We start from the raw sequence: 26,103 nt of genomic DNA, 5'->3' as shown, positions 1-26,103 counted from the left end.
GTGAAAAAATGGCCACTATTCTTAAAGACTGACAAATTATTGTTGGAGGCACCTCTACCTGAAGTTAATCTTTTCGAGATTCTTTCCTTTCTTCACTCTGAAATAAGTAGACATATACGACTCCTCACATTTTCTGTAATCTTAAAATATAAAGATACATCTTAGAGCAGCCAAGAAGGCCCTCTTGATTGTTTGGAAGCAAGGTGTGCTTGGTGGCTGTAGCATTAATTTGGAAATTCTATTATTCTGAGATTGAGCAAGTTTCAGCACTTTTGAGAAGCATTGGGAAATCACCCTTTTGGGGGCTGGCTTCCAGTGGCTAGATTTAAGATTTTAAGAGGCAGGAATTTTAATAAGTGTTTTCATCTTATTTTTTAACCCATGTTGTTGTTAAACTGGAACCTTTTCCAAGGATAAGGGAACCTGCCACGATGCCCTTGGAACTTGCTCTGAAGCCTCTGGTTCTGATCTCTTCAGGAGACTTTGTCCTTGGCAGAATGGATGGTGTGGTAGATTTTGTTATGACTTTGCACTGCCTTGTTGGCCTTGGTGCCATCGTTTGTTGGTGTACAATGATATGACTCTTACTCTCTCATGGGCATAGTGTCTGATAGTCTTAGTGTTGCAGGGCCATCTGTTCATCCGCAGGTGTTTTAGTTTTGCACACTGAAAATGTATTTGGGTGCCAGACAGGAAAGTGTTGATATGACTGGCAAATGAGGTGAGAAAATGCAACTCTGTAAAGTTAATAGTTCCAGATTTCTCACTGTTCAGTCAGCAATCTCAAGGCATCTGTAGAGGGGGCAAAAGAGTTGCTAAGCACTTTTCCAGCTGTCTTGGATGAGTGCAGCCTAGACTGCAATGCTACCAGTACAAAGCTGAATTGTTGGTGTGAGTGGCAGTTTCTCTCTGTGCCTAGGAAAACAGAGAGGGAGAGGAACCCACTAGCTTCTGGCTGGAAGTTCTTGACAAATAAAGTTAAATTATATGAAACTTCAGCATAGGCTTTCGTTCAGAATACAAAGTATGGGCCACTTGCAAAAGAAAGTAAGGCTATAGTCTTAACCCAACTTACCTGAACGTAGGCTTCATTGAAGTCAATTGAACTTATTTCTGAGTAGACATGGTTAGACTTCTGCTGTAAGTCTGGGTTTAACGGCATTGAACAGCTTTCCTCAGCCTGGTGTGCCCTCCAGTGTTTTGAATTCACTCCCATCTGCCCCCGTCAGCATGACCAACAGTCAAGAATGAAAGAAGTTGTAGTCTGAAGCTTTTGGAGGATAACAGATTGGAGAAAGGCGACTAAGAAGGTAAGGAAACAAGCATTTAAGGCAGAAATAAATCACAATTTCCTGCTGTCTGTAATGCCATTTACAGGTTTTTATTCAGAAAGCAGTTTTATTGAGAAAATAATAAATACAGTTTAGCATAGCTTACATATCATAAATATGCAAGAATGCCATCACCCTGAAGTTTTATTGGGCATAGATAGGTGGCACTGTGAATTAATTATAGTACTGTATGATGAAGGGAAGTGAGCTGCGGAGGGACAGTTGGAACATGCTGCAGCAGCCCTGGACCGCTGGCTGCATTTGAAAATGCAGGCTTCTCTGTGGCTTCCTTCAGCAGCAGCAAGTGCTTGGAAACCCCACAAAAGATTTTGACAGGAGGGTGGAACCATCATGTGATACCATAAGAATGTCATGTGTGTGGCAGGTGGGTTGCTCTCCCTACTTGTCAAAGCTAGCATGTGGGGTGGGACCCAAAACACTTGCCTACTCTTGGCGTAAGGCGTTAATGGGGAAGGAATGGAGATGTTGGGGGGGATAGGTAGGATTGGCAAGCATCTTTATATAGGCGGCTGCTTCATCAGCAGGAGAGCAGATCTACAGGATGACTACACAGTTTTTGTCCTGTTAGATCTCTGCCTTCAGGTGTTTGTGCTGATTGCAGTGAGTGGTACTGTTTGAATGCTAGTTGAGTGGATATAGCAGGAGTGTAGATGCAGAATCTGATGTGTGCAGTAGGATCAACTGTGGCAGGGTATCCCCAAAGCCTTATGAGGAATGGTTGAGGGAGTTGGGTATGTTTAGCCTGGAGAAGTGAAGATTGAGAGGTGATATGATAGCCATCTTCACATATCTGAAGGGCTGTTGCATGGAAGATGGAACAAACTTTTTGCTGCTCCAGGGGGTGGGACCCAAAGCAGTGGATTCAAATTACAGGAAGGGAGATTCTGTCTAAACATGAGGCAGAACTTTCTGGTGGTAAGAGCTGTTTGACAGTGGAATTGACTACCTCAGAGGTTGGATGGTCAAGGATTTGTTAAGGATTTCTCAGCTATGATTCCTGCATTGCAGGGGGTTGGACTAGATGACACTAAGGGTTCCTTCGAACTCTACAATTCTATGATTCTAGGACACTGAAAATGAGAATGTGGAAAGCAGGCCTGTGAAAGCCAGGAAGAGGAGAAACTTGGTTTGGTGGGTTCCCTCTGAGTGAGAGACAGCATAAGGAGAGTTGTTATGAAGTTACTACCTTCCACCTGAAAGTGTGGGATGTGCCCACTACTGGACCTTTGTTTACTATCTGTGGCCCTAATTGCCCAGCTGTATAGTGTGACATTGGATGTGTCTGGATGGGCAGGTAGGAAGCAGTTGTGAATATGTTCCCCCAGTTTCAGTGGTGATGGGTAGGGGAAAGTATAGCTGGAGTTGAGTGGCTGACTGGAAATGTAGCTGGTCTATCAACTGCCCTGTAGCCCAGTGGCAGAGCCACCATGGGACTGTTTTAAATGGTCATTGGTCCAACACATCAGGCAGGGCACACTCTTGATGTTGTCTTTAGCCCAAGTGATACGAGGGATAGGTCAAACTTTTTTTTGGTGGTGGTGGGGATGCAATTCAGTCCCTTGTCATGGTTGGAACATTAGTAGTAATTAGTAGTAAAGTAGGCCTGTTTGGATGGCCCAGTCTCAGAGACTAATTGAGGAGTTCCTGAATTCTTGAGGAATTCCTAAACACTCTGTTGATGCCCTGGTTTCACTATGGAGTAGTGAGATGAAATGAGTGGTTGACATAATCGCTACTGAGCATCTTCTATGGCGTTGTAGAGCCAGGGCAGCTCCTTGGTATTCTAGAGAGCTTTGGGCTATGAAGCAAGCAGAATGAAGACTAGAGTGCAAGTGGCACAAGTCTCACTCTGAAGCTAACTGAACGCTGGTTAGTCCAGTAACAGTGCCAGCCGTGTGGGAGTGCATGCAAGTTGCAAAGAAGGCTCATTCACAGCTTGCATTGCATTCACTAGTCACTGGCCAGTGGAATTATTTCAAACATTCTGGAGGTTACTGACTGGAGGGGGAAGAACCTCTGGAGCATTAGAGGACCTACTGTGACCAACTGGCTATATATTTTGAGGATAAAGTCACTTGACTTCAGAGTGACCTTAATTCTGCAGTTATTGCAGTTCTAGATGAAATACCCAATGCCATAGTCAGTGATGTGTTGTGAGATCAGTTTCAGCTGATGCAGTCTGCTGATGTAGACAAGGTGCTGGCTATATGCCTGACCATGTATCCTCTTGATCCCTGTCCCTCCTGGCTTATTAAAGCTAGCAGAGGGGGTTTGACTGGGGCCAGAGTGTGGTTGGCACTGAAGTCTTTAAGGGGATGGTGTCTACTCCCTTGAAAGAGGCTGTGGTGCAACCTCTCCTGAGGAAACCAGGCCTGAACCCCTTGGACTAGAATATCAACCAGTTGCAACTACCTTTATTGGGGAAGGTGGTGAAGAGAATTCTGGTAGGGCAGCTACAAGCATTATTGGATGTCACGGATTATTTAGGTCTGTTTCAATCTGGGTTCAGGCCTGGCCATGGGATTGTGTCTTGGTTGCCCTGATGGATAACCTTTTCGAAGAGTGGGACAAGGGGAGTGCAACTTTGCTTTTGCTTCTTGCTCTGTTCGCGACTTTCAGTATCATTGAAAATGGTATCCTACTGGACTGACACTGTCAAATGGGAATTGGAGGGCACTGTATTCCAATGGTTCCTGTCCTACCTACAGGACAATGCTTTTTGGGAGAGTGCTTTGTGGCCCTTTGCACTTACATGAAGCAGGATGACACTATTCTTTCCCCAGTGATATTTAATATTTACATGAACCTACCTGGAGTGATCATTAGGAGTTTGTGGGCAATGAGTTATCAGTATCCTAATGACACTTCACTCTATTTCTCCATCAGACCTGCATCAGGGCAGGTGGTGCAGGCCCTGGACTGGTGCCTGGATCCAGTGGTAGGATGGGTGAAGGAAAATATGTTAAGCTTGAATCCTGGCATGACAGAAATACTGTGGATGAGTGATTCTTTAGTCCAGTAAATTAGTCAACTGCTTTCCCTGGATGCGCTCTCTCTGAAGGAGCAGGTACACAGTTTGGGGGTGCTTCTGGAACCTGTTCTGCCAGTGGAGGCCCAGGTAGCCTCATTTGCTAGAAATGCCCTTTACTACATGCAGCTAGGGTGACACCAACAGCCAATCCTGAACCAGGATAGCTTGGCCACAGTAGTTCAAGCATTGGTGACTTCAAGATGGGATTACCGCAATGCACTGCAATGCAGTCTTTGTGGGGCTTCCCATGCACTTTAACCAGAAGCTGCAATTAGTTGCTGTACTGCACAGTTACTGACAGGAATGAAACCCTGTCTGCATATAGCACCCTTGCTCGGAGTTCTGCACCAGTTGCCCATTTGCTACCAGGCCAAGTTCGAGGAATTATGTACTATTAGGATATAAAGCCCTTAACAGCTTGGGGCCATTTTACTTGCAAGATCACTTTACTCCATATATGCTCCCTCAACTGCTTTGATCTGCAGAACTGGCAGCGTTAATGGTGCCACATAATATTTGTTCAATACTTACAAGAAATTGTTCTTCCTGTGTAGCAGCACCTATACTTTGAAACTCCCTGCCTGCTTGACATCAGGCAGGTACCTTCATTGTAATTTTCACCGCCTGCTTAAAACATTTTTGTTTCGGCAGTCCTATTCAGACATGTAGAAGCTACATAAGCATCTTCTCTTTTTTTTTACTACTGTTGATTATTATAGTCTACATGTTTTTAAATACCCATTTTATACTGAGGTTTAATGCTTTATTTTATACTTATGTAAACCACTTAGAGGCCAGTAAAGCGAGATGAGCGCCGCAGTCCCAGAGCCGTCCACGACTGGACCTAACTGTCAGGGGTCCCTTTACCTTTAAACCACTTAGAGGTTTTCTTACAAGCAAGCAGTATTTAAATTTTGTTAAATAAATAGAATAAATCTCTATCCCCATGCCCAGAATACCTTCTGGATTGTCCTGCCATCTTAGTAAAAAAGAAAAGAAAAACAAGCATTTAAACACTGATAATTGTTGAACTGCCCTAGAATATGCAGAGTGGAAGTTTCCAGTGTTGGGAGAAGTGGAAAGTTTTTAAATTTCATAATTAAAGTAGAAATTGGTTTGCTATTCTTTGACTGGCTGTTGAGCATTACGGCCAAAAATTTCCATGTTGAATGCCAAGTGTGTAGACAACTAAATAAAAAGGTTTCTCTCTCTTCTCTTTTCAGGGATGCCAAGCATCTCTTAATCTTGGGTCACTAGAAATCCCCTGATTTCTGGATACTAAATCTGGAAAAGATTATTCTGGAAGAAAGCTAGTAAAATAAGTAAAATATGCTAGCTGGCTTGTGCCACTGGCATGTATTTCAGGTGGGCCACTAGTCCCTTGTTATAACCTGTTTTCTGAGCGGAAATATATACCCCCAGGATTCTTGGTCTCAATATGAATCCAGTCCATCACTTAGTAGCCATTCTGATTGCTAACTTGGACCAGCAGTCCTTTCTTTTTCATGGATACTGCACTTGTGAATGATGCCTCATCAAAGAACTGGAGTTGCAGTAGTGATGCATACCCAGGCAACTGGGGTTTCGGAGATCCTTTTTCTGTTCTCTTTCTCTCAGGTGTTTTCCAGGATGTTGTTGCCTTTGCTGCTGTTCCTGGGGAACGGATGGATGGTTGTTTCTGCCAGCCCGAATGTGTCTGCCATCCCTGTGAAGTTGTGGGCCTGTCTGCCAAAAGGAGGAGTAGCTGAAGCAAGGTTGCTTTGTCGCATGCATGGATTGTATGCCAATGGATCCAACCCTGGAGTGTTCCAGAGCTTCTACATGTTCCATGCCGTCTCAGACTCAATCAGCTGCCACTGGAGAGACATAGCCAATTGCACCCTCAAGACCAGTGGAGAAGTTGGACATTTTTGTTACAGCATGCAGACGGCCAGTTCAAGTGTTCGCATTCCTGTTTCTTGCCGACCTTTGCCTACACACCTGGATTCTCGTTCAGCCGAAAGCAGCAGCATCCAGGATGGTTCATGCGATGTTGCCCTCATTTCTGCTGCTTTATGGAAACCTGGTGCACCGCTGCATCTGCGAACTGTTGTTGGAACCCAGAACACTAGGTTTCCTGGAGATCAGTTCCAGCTGTCCTTGATTTCGCCCTCTGGAAAGAACATCACCCGCATAATCGTTAATTGGGAATCTCAGGAGTGGGAATTAAATGGAATGGACTTAATTAAACAGGGGCCACCAGACTGGGTGGTGCCGATCAGGGGGACACACTGTGACCAACAAATGTCCTCTATTAGGTTTAAATTCTATGGTTTTGTTGCCATCACAGAGGAAATAAGTGAGCAAGGTTCATACCGGGTAGAATTTGGCTCTCAAAACAAAACAATTCTTACATTTAATCCCCTGATCACAGACATCCTCCCACTTCGCCGTTTGACCAATCCCATCATTGGTTCTCATGTGTTGAAATTAGATCAACCTGAACAAATTGTCATGCACCCCCAGACCTCACTAAAGGAGGTGCAGATTCATTTTGAGGGTTTGAATGTGTCACAGAGAGCACCTCAATGTGCTCCCTTTCTCGGAGTCAGCCACAGAGGTTGGATGGAGTGGGTTAAAATGTGGGATGGAGTACATCATGGGGAAAGGGTTAAAAGAGAACTGATGGATTGGCTTGGGCCCCTAGGGGCAGGTCTTTCTTTCATAGATGCAGCCAACATAGAAGTCTTGGCTAATAAACTTTCATATTCCACAAAACAAATAGGGAAACTGACTGCTCCATTAACCAAATCTCTCTTGCAGCTCACAGAACAACCACAAGCTATCAGTAAAGTGCTTCCAGTCTGGGAAGCAATATTAGAAGAGGACAGCATGTTGATTGTGTCTGGAATCCAGTCCCTCCAAAGCAATGTTTCATTGGCTTTAGCATGTGAACAGGCACAAGCAATCACACAGAATGTAGTCATGGGAATGATTCGAGAGGCCAAGGCGGGAAACATTCCCATGGAGGTGAGCAATTTAATTCGGCCAGAGCTCACTTCAGGAGAAATAGCCTTGGAGGCTTGGTGGAGGTTGCTAAATGCATCTTATGATTCTGCCCAGAATATGTTGCGGTTATTTTTAATAACCGTAGAAGCCACCCAGATCATCCCAATCTATCCAGTGGTCCCCTTGGGATTCCAGATTGACAAGGATTTGGTCATGTATTCCAGGGACTCCAATAGGTGGGCACGGATGAGGAATGGTGACTGGCAAACAGTTAATGTGCAAGGTTGTGTGAAAAGGGAAAACTTGGGCTTTGTATGTGATGACAGCAGTTTAGAAGAACATCACGAATGCTTCTCTCCTCAGCTTGTGAATAGTTCCCACTGCTCTTTTGATGTAATCCAAGAAGAAAGTTCTACTGTTGTGTATACTGGGAAGGGCTGTATTTGTGTAAGAACGCCATGTGAGTTTGTAATCATTAATGGTCTGGTTATCCAGCCTATGCTGCCTTATTTTAACCGTTGTTTTTGCAATATTAGTGTGCTTGTAGGCTGTGATTTCCAATTTCGGGTACCTGTTTGGACTGTGCAGCACATGAAGGCTTACCCCTCTTTGTATCGAGAAATCTCGCCTATTTCTCTAGGCCTTGGCCTTTCTACTCTGAAAAACCTGCTTTCTCACCCCTCCCTGAAGCAGGAATTGTTGAAAATCAAAGACATGGGTGAAAATGCTACACTTGAGATTCTGCATAGCAATAGGGAGATTGCTCAGATTGTAGCCACAGTTAAATCTGCTGGAGACCACGCTTGGTGGGAGGTGCTTCTTGGATGGTCTCCAAGTTCAAATGGAGTACTAAATATTGCTCTCCACCCTATTGTGGTGATTTTATTATTTCAAGTGGCGCTAGTGATCAGTTTGTTGCTGCTGGTCGGCTGGATGAGGCGGCAAACACAAAGACTTTATGATTTAGAGAACCAGATACAGGCTGCCAGAGGAAGGTTGTGATGGGAACACTTGCCAGAGCAAACACTCCTTTAATGGAAGAACGTTGCCAGATACCACAATTGTGATTTTAAGCTTCCATCTTGTCTGTTTATAGTTGCTAAGCCGACATGGACTAGCAGCTAAGGACAAGATGCTTGACCTCCAGAACGGTCACATTCTGTTGAATGGCTGTGAAAAGACAGGAACAGATCGGTGTGTTGTGTGTGGTTGTCAGTAAGGAAAGCCCAGTGCATGAGATCCTGTATAAATGGAAGGGCTATGCTCAGTTTTAGAAACTGAGATATGAAAGCTATGAGCTAAATGGCACCTTAATCCTAGGTTATGGGTACAACAACAGAATGTCTAGGCCTGCTTTTTTATAAGAAGAATACAAAGCTGAAAATGAATGAACTGCAGCTAAAATTGTATGTTCATTTTCCATGTGGTCTAGTTCTTCCCCTGCCCACCCACCTAATATCCTTAAGAGGGTCTCTTCTCCAGGCTTCAGACAGTAGCTGGAAGTGGGGAAGCAGAAAAAGGTCCTCCTGCAGTTTTAATCTGAAATCTTAGGCTCAGTACTGTACCCAGAGCTCAGAAACTGCTCGAGCTAAAGAAATTCCCTGTTGCAAAAGGCGCCTAGAACAATGTGAGTTTCGAACACTGGCTATGCACTTGCTCTACATAGCTATGACCTATACATGAATAACACAAGCACAGAGCTGGGGAAAAGGGCAGAGCCTAACCCTAACCACCCTGCACTACAGAATCCTTGGATTCAGACTGTTGAATGGGAGTCATCCATGCTGCTGGCATTTATTGAAACACACCTATTGGTTCTGCATTTCCTGATCATTAACACTGGATCATACAGCCTGGAATTTTTAATATGTGTGCATATAAAAATGTTTTTTTAATGTTTTAATACTGTAAACCACTTCAGTTTTTTTAAATAGAAAGTAGTCTAGAAATATTTTTAAATAAATAAAATCCTCTGTATCCAATTGCAATCTATTTATCTTGCGTGTGCACACAGTCCCACACACCCAGTAGTAGTACTTTACCTGGGAAATAACCAGGATCATTTGTTTTTATTTCCCTAGGGGCTTTGTACTCTGAAATGAAATGAGCGTGGAGCTTTATTAATTTTTTCTTCTACCAGTTGCAATACAGTACAGAGAAGCTTTATTCATGGAGCTTAAGTTGAGATTCCATAATACAAGCACTGTAGGCTTCATTTATTTCTCCTGTCCATAACTTGCCTATTCCTTGGGATGTTGTTCCATGGTCTAATGTCCTTGGGAAACGTTCCAGACATTCTGGCTATCTCTAGCAGTAGCATGCACTTAGCAGCGCCTCCTGTTTTACAGCCAGTATGATTGGTTGTCTGCCAAAGAGATATGCTTTGCCACCTGAGAAGGTCTGGGACAGTACCAAAAGAGCACAGTGGCAGCTGCTCTCATACACAAACCTGAAAATAATGTACTTGGAAAAACAAAAATGGGAATTATTATTTTTCTGAAAAACTTAAATAAAAATAAAACCTAGGCATAAACCAATGTATAAACTCATTAGCTGTTGACCCTTCCTCGTAAATTCAGTTCTGGGAATTGGCTGCTGCCTCATATGTTTGTGTACACACAGTAGGTAGTGGACTGCTAACATGTGGCCTTTAATGGCAGTGAGTACAAATTGAAATAGATGTCCTGCTAGAATGGTGCTTGCTCCTCTGTAGTCTTTGAAAATCTAAATTCGAGTCCCAAACTTTTGGGGCACCAAGGTTTTGCTCACCAGGTCTTCCTACTATATTGTGTCTCTTCTCCATTAATTCACCTTGCTTTATGGCTTCCTCTTTGGGCTGCTTCTTCTGAGTTTCCAAGGACTCCACTGTTAACCTCGCAATCTGCCATGGGTGCTGGTCATAAGAAATACCTTATGAAGGGATGCTTTTAAATACATTCCCTTTATAGGTTAAAAGGGAAATCGTGTAAAATGCATAAGTGAGACAAAGAGATGTAAGGCGTTGTTGTAAGAATGACATAGTGGAAGTAGTACTCCATTTAGTTTGAGGAGTAATGCCTCATGCTACTATCCCCCTCCAGGTGTTCTACTCTTGCTGTAAAAGCAACAAGGGAGTGACAAATGTGTTAAGCTCCTGCCATTGCCATCCTTCTTGCCTCCATGAGCTGCTATCTGAAGCAGAAAGCCTCCTGTACTCATGGAAGCTTCCTACATGATTTAGCACTCCAATTTTTTCAGCATTAAAAAAAAAAAACCACCCCACAGCTTTTTAAGAATATTACCCTTGTAGAGGGAAATATGGACAGGGCAATCAGAACCTAGCATTCTCATCCCCACTTGCATGTTGTTATCTGCGCACAAGTAGAATGTCTTAAGAAGGCTATTCTAATGCAGTAAGTCTCCAGTTTGAATTCTCACCTGAGCGATAGGGGAACCCTCTGTTTTCTCTTTGTCTCTCCTTCTGCAATAAAGAGAGAATAGTTCTAGCCTACTATACTGGGAAGTTTTAAGGACTCCTGAGCTCATGCACATTAAAGGCTTTGAATGCTTGATACGTGCTATATAAATGCAACGTATAATGTGAAAAGGGTGTTCTGTTGGTTGGATCAAGTGTTGTAGCAAAAATATAGAATTTATTGGGGGGAAAGGAGGAAATTGGATCCAGCTGGATTAGTGCAGATCCCTGGACAGAAATATTCAATTGGCAAACTACCTTATAAAAATAAAATGTGTACTGATGCCAGATATTGCAACCACAAATTTAAAGATTTAAATGGACTCAATCCATACTTAAAATTAGCAGTGTGTGCTAATTTTATAGGGTGAGAAAAATGCAGGCATACTGTCATGCCAGATGTTTGAAGAGCTGAATAATTTAATAGTAAGTTATTTCACAAAACACTGTGCCACTTGAGTAGAGGGCATTGCCAACAGCTGCTAGTCCACCAGGAAATCCGAAAACAGATCATAAGCACTTTAAAAAGCATATTTTTAAAAAAGCAAGTTCAGTTCAGAACTTTTGGCATTTAAGTCTACAGGGGGATTACATGTATTTTAGACTACTATTGCAGCAACCTGAAGCATGTCACTGTCCCCTAGACTGACTGATGTTTACCACTGGGTTGTAATCACTTCAGTGGGGCAATGATGGGGCAACATTACTGAAGCCAATCTGGGTCTGGGATCTTCTGCATGCAAAGTAGATGCTGTACCACTGAGCCACAGCTCTTTTTCCATTATCTTATCCAAAAGCAAAAATGGGGCAGGTAAGGTACCAGAATATAGGGACTGCCCGGTAAAAACAGTAAGAGACAGTGCTAAAAGGCTCCTGTGTGAAGCAGAAGGATCACAAAGAGCATGTTAAGCATTTCATGTGAGATACGAATTTCTGCAGAGGTGGCCAGCAAATCCTGAAACTGTAAACGGGGCAGATTCTAAAATACTCCTGTGCAAATGGTGATTAAAAGCGGCACACTAGAAGAAACATTCCATGCTACATTTTAGCTATCTAACTTCTGTGTTATTTCTCATAAGATACATCTTGCCTGGGCACGCATAGATGTAGTGAATAAAGCATGTGACTTTGCACAAAAACTCAGAATCTGAGATTGCTAGTGGAGGGAGTGATTAGATTGCTGACCAGAAAATCAGTTGTGGAGATTTGGTTTGAAAACATGATCAGCCTCAAAGGGTCACCAGTCTCTTATCACCCACTGCACTTGTAAACATTGTAGAGATTATTGTCCTCTCACCGCCGCCCCCCTCTGCTAAATTTTTTTCTCATGAGGTTTATACTCAGAGATAGAAAATGTATATGTGTCACAATAACTTGAGCTGTGTAATACTATGAAGTATGCAAAATGGCACCACCATAGGCAGGCCATACTCAAACACTGCCTTGCTGAAGCCAAGTCTACACTTATTTTTTTCAACTTGGAGGAAAGTTCCACTCAGAGGAAGAAGGAGATGGCTGACCGCAGGAGGAAAAGCAGGAGAGACCCAGTAACCTTTTTACTGGCCTTGTTCCAGTGCTTTTAGAAACAGTTGGATGTGAACAGTTAAGCAGGTGTAACTTTTCCTGGCATAAACTTAATCAGCTCTTTTAAATATGTTTGTGTGTTGCTGCTAAAGTCATGGGAACAAGACCTCTGGGTATAGGGCGGTATACAATAATAAAAAATAAGGTGGCCGCACTCCTCAAAATTCAGCTTTCAGTATTTAGCAAAGCCAGCCTGGTGTCAATATGGAAGGAATTGGAATCAGGGTTTCTCTCAAGGGAAAGTCTCATTGTGTTCCAGACTAGGGATTGTGCACATTATTTATATAAACATTTCTGTACTACCTCTTAGTTTTAGAAATATGGTTAATGAAAGCAAGATCACAGCACAAGGCAAGTGACTTTTCCAATGAAAGATAATCTAGGCATGAAATTCAAGGTGAGCCAAATTCTGACTGTTCAGTCCAACTTACAATTTACAAGGAAGTGGAATAGGAGCTGGAGGAAATGACAATAGAGACCTGAGCCAAAGCTAGTATAGCCCAAGGAAGCAGAGAAGAAGAAGACAACGACACAGAAGCACTGTAACCTGTTGCAATCAGCCAAACTGATTACTAGGAAGTACTTGGAAGTACTGTCCAAGATTAGCAATAGCCAAAGAGCAGTGGGAAGGCTCTACATAATGAAGTTTTTTTGAAAAAAAATAGCAGCAGAACCTTCAGACCAAAGATTGAATGCGATGGCAAGAAAGGCAGCTGCCAACACCCAGGGCTGGTTGCGTACATGAACCAAGTTTAGCACTTGTTGGCCAAGGTGCAGCTGAAGATGCTGGAGCAGCTGCTGGTGGATGGGCTGCAGCATGAGCATCCTGAGCGTGGAGGCACTTCTGGACTTCCTGGTTGGCCTCTGCAGTCATGATTCGCTGCCCCGAGGGATAGGCTTGTCTCAGGCTTCCTCAAGTAGGAGTCAACCCCCTGATTACTGAGAGCAATGTGGGTTTCCACTGGCAGTAGGCTCAAGAGTCCCACCATCTCCATCATGGTCCACAACCTGAGGACCCCAGCCAGCACAGCATCTGGCTGAGCCAGCTTAACAACGGGCATTATGGGTATTTTATGTGTATTTTAATGAACTAAATAGAATGAAGGATCATGAATCATGGAGGCATGCAGAGTGTCTGCATGAACCTAGTAGTGCTTAGCTTGTTTTTTTAGTTGCTGTTTTGTTGGTGATGTTAATATTGTTTTATAGATTATAAATGCTGTATTGATTGTTAATCATATAATATGCCTTTTGCTGTAATTGTGATGTTTAGCTTAATTCTTTAGTTGCTGCTCTGTTAATAGTGTTTTATAGATTGTAATTGTTTTAGAGATGATTTGTTAATTATTTTATATGATTTATGCTGCATTTGTGATTTTTATTATGTCATTGTTATTTATTGTTTGTAAGCCGCTTTACCATAAAGAAGGCTGATCACCGAAGAATTGATGCTTTTGAATTATGGTGCTGGAGGAGACTCTTGAGAGTCCCATGGACTGCAAGAAGATCAAACCTATCCATTCTGAAGGAAATCAGCCCTGAGTGCTCACTGGAAGGACAGATTGTGAAGCTGAGGCTCCAATACTTTGGCCACCTCATGAGAAGAGAAGACTCCCTGGAAAAGACCCTGATGTTGGGAAAGATGGAGGGCACAAGGAGAAGGGGACGACAGAGGACGAGATGGTTGGATAGTGTCTTCGAAGCTACAAACATGAGTCTGACCAAACTGCGGGAGGCAGTGGAAGACAGAAGTGCCTGGCGTGCTCTGGTCCATGGGGTCACGAAGAGTCGGACACGACTAAACGACTAAACAACAACAACAAGCCGCTTTAAGATTCATTTGAATGAAAAGCAGCATGGAAATACAATAAATCAAATATTCAGCTGACATATGGAATGTGCATAGCATATTCTCTTCAGTAACTAGGAGGAGAAAACTAGGAAGAGACAGTAAGAGCCACAAATACTTACACATATTCTCTTTTTCTGTAGAACCTCAAGGAGGTAGTGAGTCAAAATCCAGCAATTGAACGTATGCAAAAGTTGCTTAGCTAGGCTGGTAAAGTTATTGAAGAGAGACCACACAGTTATTTAGCATGAATTTGTGCACCTGCGCTTTATTTTGATTTTACTAGTGGCATGAGCCGATGACTCCCACCACCTTTCTTTTGACAATAGAAATGCTGATTGTGGCTTCAGTTTCCAATCTGCCAAAGACACAGGGTGTGTGTGTGTGTGTGTGTGTGAGAGAGAGAGAGAGAGAGAGAGAGAGCAGATAAAATCTCAGACAGAATGAAGGAGGAGAATGTTCTCAACGCTAATGCTCTTAAATGAGATCTTGTCCTGGTCATGATGTTGGTGATGTGGGCACAGTCTGTTAGGAACTTGAGTGAGCCTCCCTGGAGCATTTTCACAATTGTTATCCTAATGCTGCTCGCTGACAGTAGCAGAAAGCTTCCCTTCCCCACTCATTTTATATAGTCAATTAAAAAAAACACACCCTTTCATTTTGTGTCCTTGGAGCCAACCCCTGAATCGCCTTATGGGCACAATGTTCCTTTGTGTTTGTGCTGCTCTCTGCTTCCTTCACTCTGTTTTGATTACTTACTACTGCTAACAGCTGCTTTCCGAGTTGCTGTGTTAGCTTTACTTAGGATGACGGCTGGTCTTGCTTTCATCTGCTGAAATGGGTGAGGCTTTTAAGCGAGTGCTAATTCCACAGGAAACAAATCCCCCTGCCATCTTCGGAATGCAGGGTGTTGCAACAAAAACACAGTTGTATGAATATGGGATTTTCAGAGATCTGGATAAAGTGTTATAGGCGCAGTAACCATGCGGAACACTTGCAGCCTGATTTGAAGCATCTTGTTTAAAGGTAACTTTCATTGATTTCAATGAGAAATATTGTTAAGTGTTAGGATTGTGTGCTTTATAACTGATGCCAGTTTAGGACAAAGTGTGAACTTTTACCAGAGACTTGAGCAGTGTTGCAGATTTTGTCTGCAGTGCAGGTAAGATAACAGTCCCCAAAATTCTGAAAATTTTATTTTCAGAAAAGGATTCTTTATTGAAACCATAATACCTCTAATCTGGAAGCCGACAAGCATGAGATGAGTGAATTAGCACTCTCCTGCTTGTGATTCCCAGCAACTGATCTTCAGAGAAATCTGAAACCAGGATCCTGAAGGTAGCCATGATCATGAGCCTTAAAGTTGCACCAAATGGTCCTGGAGGTTTGACATGCACTGTTTTTCATAGGGGAAATTAATCCCTCAAAGTGGGTGGACAATATTTGTTCTACTTAAATAGCTAGCAGTCAACAAGCTTTAATGTTGTTTTGGGCTTACTGAAAGGAATAGATTTGTATCCAGCAGAGACAGCACATTATATTTGAGTCCTGGCATATTGTAAAGAAAGTGAACAGGGGCATAATCCTTCTAAAATAAAATACCCAAGCCCCATTGCTCTGATGGAGTTTAAAGATGAGAGAAGTCTAATTGGGAATGGAGTGACTGTATGTGCTTTAGTATATGCCTTTCCATGCCTAGCTTAATCTCAACCCTGCACCAGATGCTTTTCCTGAACGTCTTGCATTCATTTTTTATGCAGGTATTAAAAACCGGATTCACTTCATTACTTTCAAACTACAGTGAATGGTTTTTCCTCTGTGTGTGCCATTTCCTACAGTGCAAGTGTGGGGAAGAGGGCCAAGGATAACACTGCATTGAATGGGGTCTCAGTTTCCTTTTATAAGGCACTAAAGGGGAGCTCTCTTCACTTGTTTAAAAGCATGCTTTATTATTTTTCTCACTTCTTTCACATGATTTCACTGTAAATGAAAACAAATGTTGTTTGAGCAGAACCTTGGGAGGCACCTTCTTTGATCCCTAACATAGATAAATGCATAGAACAAAAGCTCTGAGCAAGAAAAGAAGCGATCCTGCATTTATTTTTGTAAATACAGGCAGAAGCAAGTGTTTGTGCTTGTATGACACATACAAACGCACCCACACTTTTCCTCAAGGATCTGAAATGCTTTTAAGATTGTTCACTGTGTCTCACACAGTCACTTTTAGAAATAGAGTTGAGAGGATTTGGGTGTCAGTTTTATTTTTCAGCACTTACATCTGTAGCTTTTTATATAGCCATATGATTGCTTTCCTACAACTTCCTTGATCTCTCATATTCTAATGTAGAACTTTTCCATTAACTGTGTGCTACTTAGCGCTGTGAGTTCTTCATGTATAAAAGTAGCAGGATGCAACCCAGCTGATAGAACTGAACTCTCCACCAAAGAGATGTTCAGTTTTCTCCAGCTGTTTTAAGGAGTCTGTTCTGTACATTTATTGTTAGAAGTATCTTTGCTATTATTATTACCCTTGAACACAGCTTTCAAAACCTCTCTTTGGCTCAGATGCGTATCTCCAGGAAACACTGAAATGGCTGCATGGAAACAGCATCCCTAAGGCAGGCAAAAGGATTAGCATCCAAAGGGCTGCCTCTCCATCTATTGCATACTTCATTTTTGTTTCTCTCTTGCACTCTGAATCCTCATACAGCAAATCTCTGCTTTAGATTCACACAAACATCTGCCCGCAGTTCTGGAGCACAGGGGAGGGGGGAGTGGATAAGTAGAAAACTTTACTCATAGAAATCAATGTTATGCTGCACAATCTCCCCCCCCAACCCCCCCTTATTTCTTTAACTATAAAAATATGTTTTCTTAATTACACCCCCCCACCACCACTTTTAACTTAATTGCTCTAAGAAAGAAAGGGGCTTGGGTATTAAATATCCCTGCTTGGCCAGGCATCAGAATTGATGCAATGCTCACAACGAACGGAGCTGCTGATTATTTGCATGAGTTGGCACACTTCTTGACTCAGGATGAATTCAGTGGAAAGCCATTCTTACTGCTATTTTTCATCATGATGGTGATGCATTTGTAAAAAAAAAATACATACAAAAGAATGAGAGTGATTTCTCATGGCGAGACTCCTCTTCAGGGTTATGTCTTATGTTTGCTAAAAGGGTCAGTATGTTTGATGTCCTTGGGCAGGGCCTTACAGATTCAACTTACAATGTTCTTACTCCCTCCCCCTTTGCTTCCTGGGTTAGACATTCTGGGTATGGTTAATCATAGAAACAGGAAGATATGGGAAAATAGCCCATCTTACAGTTCTGTCTGGAAACTTTGCAATGATAGTTTGGCTGCATTGACCTAGGTATGAAATGTTATTTACTTATGAAATGGATAGCTTGTTAGTTGGTAATGAGCTAGGATTCTGTAGAGAGCATTAAGTATATGTAAATACGTTTTCCTTCTCTTGATAAAATAGCATGTTTCAGCTGTCCACTCTGAGAAATTCAATTTCAATATCTTACTTTAGCCTTAGTTTTTCAGCTGGTAGATGTCTAGGAGGAAAATCAGATAATATCTACTAGAGGAGGTGTTATTTAGTGATACAACCTTTCTACTAAGGTCTGGGCTCAGTGCCACCAAATCATTTTGCATCAGCAACCAGCCAGTAGATGTTTCTTTTTCACCTCTTTAGAAGGCAGAACACTGGTGTGAATGTTCTTAGAGAGAAATCATTTAACATAGCAGACAGAAGGATAATATGATCAGTTGGCTGGCTGCTAAAACTTAGGTCTCAGCTAGATTGGTAAAGAAAAAGCATTTTATATGTTCAGGTAGGTAGCCGTGTTGCTCTGACGCAGTCAAAATAAGTAAAAAAATTGTCCAGTAGCACCTTAGAGACCAACTATGTATATTCTGGGTATAAACTTTTGTGTGCATGTATCTGAAGAAGTGTGCATGCACATGAAAGCTTATACCCAGAATATACATAGTTGGTCTCTAAGGTGCTACTGCACAACTTTTTTGTTTTATATGTGTTGTATATGCATTATATGCATTATAACACTGTGATACCAGATGGCACTGTGGAGTCAAGTTTTTGCCAACACGAATTCTCATACAAAATTTACAACACGTTTCCCTGAAACTCTTCTTTGATGTATCCAACCCTAGGAAGGTCAGGCTAGAAAGAAGGCACATTTCTATAATAGGGAATTTAGATTTTGTTCTCATCAGTGTACCACTGCCCAGATGCAAGGTACTGATTGCTTAATGGCTGAATATTTTCCCCAGCATTATAGCATATTTTGTAAGCTTGGTACCATTTTGTTGTATCTGATAGCAGCTTCTGCCACAGGGTTAAGTGCACAGCAGTTATATATCAAGGTTTTGAATTTAAAAGGTGCATACCTGGCCATGAAATATCTAACACCTGTGCCACTAAGTCTGATCAATATATTGCACTGAGATTACAGTATAAGGCAGGTGGGCTTATAAATAGCAGTGAAGTCTTCTGCGTGGTATTTGTATGCTGTCCTTCAGTTTTGTTTTACTTTGCTTTGTTTTGTTTATCCTTCAGTTTTATTTCGTGGTGTATATGTTGATGATGATGATGATTTAATTACAATTGACTCCCATTTGCTCAATTAGGTAGGGTGAGGGTGTGGCTTGATTGTCGTTCTGTCGCAAGACAGGAATGCTCAGCAGATCTTCTTGTTATTGCTCCTTGTGCCTGGATCAGGCTCAGCATCTGCTTACAGTAAGAAAGCACTGAGGTGATTTTGGCAGCAAAAAGGAGGATTGGTTACAACATGTTGAATAAAAACAAAACATCATCAAAAGTGGTGTGATCCCAGCTGAGCTGGAGAGGTTGTGACTCCAGCAAGTAATCAGTGGTGCTAGCTATTTCTTGACAGCTCAGTATATGATTGAAATTTGATAGCTAGCCTGTGTCTTTTGTCTGATACTGTCTGTGTTTTAGTCATGAAATGTCTAGATGCAATTTTGTGCTGGATTTATTAACTCCTGTAAATAAATGAAGTGTGTTGGGGACCCAGTAAACAGTGTCAGTTCTAGAGACCTTTTGATGCCTGTCCTTCCACGGATTTCTTTTTTGACCTACTTCGTCTGTACAAATATATAGGTGTTCAATTTAAGTATATTGCAAGCACCTTGATTTCAAACTGCTTCAGAAGCAAAGTGAAACTGCATCTATATATACCAGTATCTGCTTCCCTCAACTCATATAACCTCCTGTCTTATAAATGCAAGTGAAGATTCCACTCTTAAGTGCATGCATCCATAGCCTAACTGGCAGGGATGGTGCTCTTAACCTTGATAAATTTAAGTAAATATTCAATTGTTTGAATATTAAAGCCTCCTTTCCAAATTATCATTTTTGTGTGAGACAAACAAGTTTTTGCTCATTTGCTTCTTGTGATCCATGTGCCTTTCCTCAGGTGCTTCTTTGGCAGGGATGTTGTACTTTTTGAGCAAATGACCACAGCTTGTCTTTCATGACTGTTAGTCCTGCATGTTACAGTGCTCTTATCAGTCCCGACCTGTGATGACTATGTTGTTCTATGATCTCTTTAGAAGCTTTATCTGTTGTGGTGTTAAGCGTGCTTTTTAAGAGCTTGAGTGCTCCCCATTACTTTAGTAAAAGAGTGCTCATCTAGCCTTTTAACAGCCAAAATATGATTAAAACCAGAAGCCTTATCCTACCCCCTGCAATAGTTTCCTACCTTTGCACTCCATTCTTCAGAGCAGAAGGACTTCAAATATTAAGGATTATTTTTACTTACATGAGCATGCTCAGGCATTCAGCTGTAAAGGCCCGTCTCTGTTGCCCATCCAGGACAGATGTTAGGTTGATGGGTACCGGGGACAGGACCTTCTCAGCTGTAGCCCCGTACCTTTGGAAGTCACTTCTCCATGGGATATGTTTGTCCCAGTTTCTATTAACTTTTAAGAGAGAGCTTAAATCATTTTTATTTCAGCCAGGAGGGTGCTTGTGCCCTGAAACACGACTTGTTAAAAATTAAATAAAGAAACAAATACATATTAAAAACAGGTAACAGAAGTAGAGCTGTGTGTCCATGGTAAAACTCTCAGAAAACTTCCCAGCAAAGTTAGCTGTTCCATTCTGGTACTGGATCCATATCGGCATGAGTATTTTGCCAAAGACAAGTATGCATGTGTGGCAGGTGGGACGTGGGATGTGGGTAAAACCTCAGTGCCTAGGGCTTGCCGATCGCATGGTTGGCGGTTCGAATCCCCATGGCGGGGTGAGCTCCCGTCTTTCGGTCCCAGCTCCTGCCCACCTAGCAGTTCGAAAGCACCTCTAAGTGCAAGTAGATAAATAGGTACCGCTTTATAGCAGGAAGGTAAATGGCGTTTCCGTGTGCTGCGCTGGTGCTGGCTCGCCAGAGCAGCTTCGTCACGCTGGCCACATGACCCAGATGTGTCTCCAGACAGCGCTGGCCCCCGGCCTCTTAAGTGAGATGGGCGCACAACCCTAGAGTCGGACACGACTGGCCCGTACGGGCAAGGGTACCTAATAGAAGTAGAACTGTGTGTCCATGGTAAAACTTTCAGCAAAACTTCCCAGCAAAGTTAGCTGTTCCATTCTGATACTGAATCCATATCGGCATGAGTATTTTGCCAAAGACAAGTATGCATGTGTGGCAGGTGGGGCTGTTCTAAAAACCTTTACACAGCAGAAATAAATCTGTGGGGTTTAAATCTGTGGTTTAAAGTGATATGATACTGCAGATGGGTTCCTAAGGCAGCTTTGAGTAAACAGTTGTCATGTACGCAATCCTCAGGTAACTGCTGAATTGCAACTTCTCCATTCATTTGGAGAACAATTATTGCCTTTCACACTACAGGTATTGATTACAGGTGCTAATATTATTGTGTTATCACCAATTACTGATGCTGTGAAGGGTCAGTTTGCATACATTTTAAGGTCTTGTACTGAATTTTTGCATTTCTTTACTGTTCAGCCTTACATTTATTTTCTTTCACACCAAATTGTGTATGCATCCGATGAAGTTGGCTCTAGTCCATGAAAGCTTATGCCACAATAAAAAAAAATTGGTATTTAAGGTGCCGCAAGACTCTTTGTGCATAGAATGAATTTCAATGGATTCTCTGCAGCATTCCCTAAGTTGTGGAATTTCCTTCTGGCTTCTTTGACAGCTTTCAGCAAATGCTGAACACGTACCTCTTTACCCTAGCCTGTAACACCTGAGATAGGTGTTTTCAGGGCCCACTCTGTTCCTGTGATTGTACTCTGTTTTAATTTAAAAATCTAAATTGTTGTAACCTGTCCTGGGACCTGCTAGTGAAGGGCAGAGGATGATGATGGCTACATCATTGTAGCCTATTGAAAGGCTGTGTGTTTTTAAGGCTAAAATCCAAAGAAATTCTATCGAAGATATTGCTCAAATACAAAAAATGAAGAGACTTCTGAGCGAATTAGACATAAATACATAGGATGTTACGAGCAGTTCTGATATACTTTTATTGTTTTTCATATAATGCAGCTTGCTGGGGCAGCAATCTGAAGATGACTCTTGGGGAGGGGAGAACTTGAGGGGGAGGACATTCGGCAGAAAAATAGACCATAGAAAAATAGAGGAAAGGGTTAAGCCCTCTCACCCTCTGCTTGGTCTTGTGCTTCAAATTGCAGCCTCAGCAACTGCATTGAATAGCAAATCCCTCAGCATATAGAGAAATAGTAACATCTCTTTGAGGGGCAGATTATGCAGTGTGGTTTATGTACATACAAGTAGTCTATTCCTCAGCAAACCGTCACATGGACAAACATAATGTATGAGGTGGATACTCAAGGATGTGATTGTCAGCAGTTCCCATGATTGTAGTGACTGGAAATAGTGCCACTGTGATTATGGGAAAAGTTGCTGGCCATAGTTGTTCTTTCCTGGATCGTATCTTGTTTCCCCATGCAATCCATTCCTAAGGAAGGCCAGGAAATGGAATATGTACACAGCAGATACAATGTGAATTGGTCTTAAGAGGGAAGGTGACCAGGATATGGAAACATTCTGTAAAATGCTCAACACACTGGAGATTGTGAGCACCTTGTGTTTATGCGGAGGGGAAATTTTTTGCAGAGTTCTGTGCTTGTTGACAGTTCAGAGATTAAAGTGATTGTCCCATGACCGATGGGAAGGCACTTGTATTTTTCGTAGCTTCCTATTCCTTTCCTTATACAACCTTGAGTGGCCCGTACTCCTCTGTCCTTGAGTTTGAGGACAGCTGTCTTTGCCATCACATCCCAAGCCTGTGAAAATCGGCACATTGCCATTGGAATACATTTGCCTAGTTTGCATTGAGTGCAGAGCTTGTGGTCTTAGCACAGATTACCAATCCCTATATACACAGTGGTCCATTGGCCTTCTAAGACTCCATAGCACAATGTTTCCCTGTCAATGCTCTTTAACATTTTCCTTCTCTTCCTTGAAGGCTAGCAGGAACAGCCTGATAGGGGCCCTTTTCCAGACAGACGTGGATGATGCCAGAGCTATGACAGGGACTGCAGTCTGGGCACTGAAGGGTGGTGATCAGTTATGCAACAGCCAAAGGAGGAAGTACCTGAGGTCAGGGAAGAGGAGGAGGAAGAGGAAGAGGCACTGACGGCAGTAGGTGGAACCTCAGACCCAAATGAAGGACCAGATAATTCAGCACCTTCTATCAGCTACACAGGTAGGTTGGGGAAGCAGGCTAATGCATCCAACACATTTTTAAAGCAGCAATAGGTGGCTTTTACAGTGAGCTTTCCCCTCAGTAGGCAAATTTGTCACAATATGACAAATTCATTCTTTTATGCTGATTCCCCACCCCAAGCTAGTTGTCTCAGTACCTCTTTTCCTTTCCACAACACTCTTTATCTCTTGTCTCTGATTATGGTTTTTTGTTTTTGTTCTCCTTTTCTCCCTCTGTTTAGACGTTCACCCTTTCTTGATCACTCCTCCCTGCAGATGTCCTGCAGGCTCAGTTCTGAGCCTCTTCCATCTTGCAATACTCTTACTGTGTGTTCATGCTTGTACTTTCAGTTTGAACTGCCACCTTTACGTGACTCCTGTATTTATTTATTATTTCCATCCCTCTTTTCACTTTCTGTCAAGTCCCATGTTTGAACATCTCACTGACATTTCCTTCTGTGCATCTGCTGATGTCTCTGACTGGCCATGGTGAAAATGGGATTTCTAGTGTTTCCATTCAGCTTCTCATTCTTCCCATGCTCTCTTTCACTGTCACATGCTCACACACTACATCCATGGGGTGATATTCAGCTCCTTCTAATGCTCTTCTTATAGCCAGGCTATGGTCATTCTGCTGATGCTTCCTCTTATTGATGCTATTGGTCAAGTACTTGGCTGATGTTGTAAAAACTATCCACGGTTTTGACAGATATCTATCAGGCTTAGATAGGACTTGGATTTGGCCCACAGGGCACCAGCTGGTCATTTCTGGTTTGGACTTCTGCTTGTTGGCTTCCCTTTGCTTTCTCATATGTGAGACAGTTTGGAAACACCCCCACTAAGATAATATTTTTGCCTCTCTTGCTGTGATTATGGCTCCCCTCATCTTAATGCCCCAACACTGCTTTCCTATCACTCATCATGCAAGGAATTCTCACATTTCAGGTTAATGTTTTTGTCTGTGACCCTCTTTCATCTTACTCTCTTCTGCTTATAGCTCCCTCTCTGCTGAAGCTCCTCTGTAAACTACATTTCCTTTGCACCTAATCCAAGCCTCACCTTCATGTTACTCCTCAGGCATGCAATAACTGATGCCACCCACATCCTGTCTATCAAAGACAGCACCAGTTGCTCTGAACTCCCCTAGCACAGGGAACCGTGCAAGTAGTCATGCAACAGGACACAGATGGTTTAATCAGCCTGGACAGGAATTCATTACTGTATGTTCTGTTGTCTCTCCTCTCTGTTGCTGTTGAGCAAGGGAGTTTGCATAGCAGAACTTTACAGTGTTCACTGAAAGTGAGCAAAACAGGAAGAAAACAGGATTAATAAATTTTGTGAAAACTGTAGAATATGGTGAGTGCAAACAAATAATTTTCTGTTCAAGGGGGAGTTCAGAGAATACTGGCTTAGCTACCTGCGTACAGCACTAGTTGGCTGGTGCCTGTTACATCACAAACCCACCTACCTCCCATCCCTGCTTTACTTTCTCAGCTCTTAAACTGATTGCCCCTAACAAAACATAGATGATGAATGAACATTTTAAATTACTAAATGGACATGTGTTGCTTTCAAAAGAATACATTTTAAAAGATGATCTGAAATATTGGGGAGGGGCAAATCTGTTAACTAAATCAGGATTCAGATTACCAATGTGTGCATCTGTCATTTATGATTTAAAGGGGAAAGGCAGCAGGGCTCATCCTATTGGGGAAAATCCACTGTAATTGCTCTCCTTAACTTATGTTTGGACATGATCTTAAGAGAAACAGTGCTGACGTTAGTATGGTGCTATATTAATACTTGCTGGTCTCACATAAAGAGGCATGTGTGAACATATCCAGAATAAGAGAAGTTATTTGAATTAACCTTTCAACAGATGCAGAAAAGAATGTTGAAGTGATCATGAGTGTGAGGGAAGGCAAGTTAACTTATTGGGCTAAAGTTTCAAGTGTATTTCTGGCACAAACTTTGGGTAAATCCACCCTCAGTTTTGTGGACTTGAATGGTGGGAAAGTTTTCCTCTGAATATTTTATGTTGGTCACTTTCAGGTGTTATGCCATAGCTTTGCCAGTGACCTGTAGAGATACCTGAGTTGCCTTCTTTTGATGTTTTTGTGAACTAATTCATTGAAAAACAAGGCTGTCAAAGACTCAGTGATTCTACTGAATAACAAATGATTTTGCCTGACCGGGGTATGAAAAGGAAATATGAAGGCACCCAGAACATGCCCAAACTGAGAAGAGAGATTCTCTTGCTAGCAGTGGCAATAAATTCCATTCTGAACAGCAGTTCTGTGGTCTCATGTGTTGAAGAGTGTTGGTTTCAGACACTTAAACCTTCTGTGCTTTGGGGGGGGGGGGTTTCTGATGCCATAGCACTGCTGGATTCTAATGCATTGCTAGATTTTGTGAACTGGAAGGATGAAATAACCAGTGAAGAAAATGACAAGCATGTTATGCACAGTGGTAAGTTTGCATCAAATACAGGCTGAAGCTGGACTTTCTATGAAACCCAGTGCTTTACAAATGCAAACTGGTTGGTTGCATCTGGGGAAAATGCAAAGTATGGATAAGGAAGTTGTGCTGTAGAGATGCTATGTGTCTGGGGCAGAACGGCAATGCAATGACTTCTTGTTTTTGTTTCCCTGTTAGATCTTTCCCAGAGTTCTTCACCTTCTCTGTCAGACCAACTCCAAATGGGCTGTGATGAGGCAACCTCAGGAAGTCTGAATGTAGAGTGCAGGGTCTGTGGTGATAAGGCATCGGGGTTCCACTATGGAGTGCATGCATGTGAGGGTTGCAAGGTATGGACAATATGCAATGTACAAACTCTATACAGAAGGGGTGGTTAACTTGTGACCCTCCAGATGTTACTACAACTCCCATCATCCCAGGTCATTGGCCATGATGACCAGGGCTCCTGGGAGTTGTTGTCTAACAACACCCGGAAGGTATTAGATTTTGTGGCTTTAGCACCCTCCTTCAAGACTCTTACCACCGTGTTTGAAGTCATACATTTATAGAGTCCATAGGAGCCTCTTCACCAACCGAACCAGGCAGTGACTGATCAGGAAAATTCAAATGACTATAAAGTTTTA

At 42.3% G+C, this 26,103-nt stretch overlaps 1 protein-coding gene across 10 annotated transcripts in view; it reads left to right on the top strand.

The window, feature by feature from the left end:
- The window catches only part of PPARD (peroxisome proliferator activated receptor delta), a 50,106-nt gene that overhangs the window by 12,842 nt on the left and 11,161 nt on the right, over positions 1-26,103 (top strand). For 2 of the 10 annotated variants that reach the window (XM_083445702.1, XM_083445705.1), the window contains 2 exons: positions 22,764-23,003; positions 25,658-25,809. In XM_083445702.1, coding sequence (XP_083301828.1) covers positions 22,868-23,003; positions 25,658-25,809 — 288 coding nt within the window. In that variant the 5' untranslated portion in view covers positions 22,764-22,867. Of the gene's footprint in view, positions 1-1,169; positions 1,311-6,000; positions 12,437-22,763; positions 23,004-25,657; positions 25,810-26,103 lie in introns of those variants that run through there. The other 8 variants (XM_083445696.1, XM_083445699.1, XM_083445700.1 and 5 more) reach the window with 6 other exon arrangements.

This window comes from Podarcis tiliguerta (genome assembly GCF_965153285.1).
Source record: "Podarcis tiliguerta genome assembly, chromosome: 6".
Lineage (NCBI taxonomy): Eukaryota > Metazoa > Chordata > Lepidosauria > Squamata > Lacertidae > Podarcis > Podarcis tiliguerta.
This window is presented reverse-complemented; position numbering and strand designations above follow the sequence as displayed.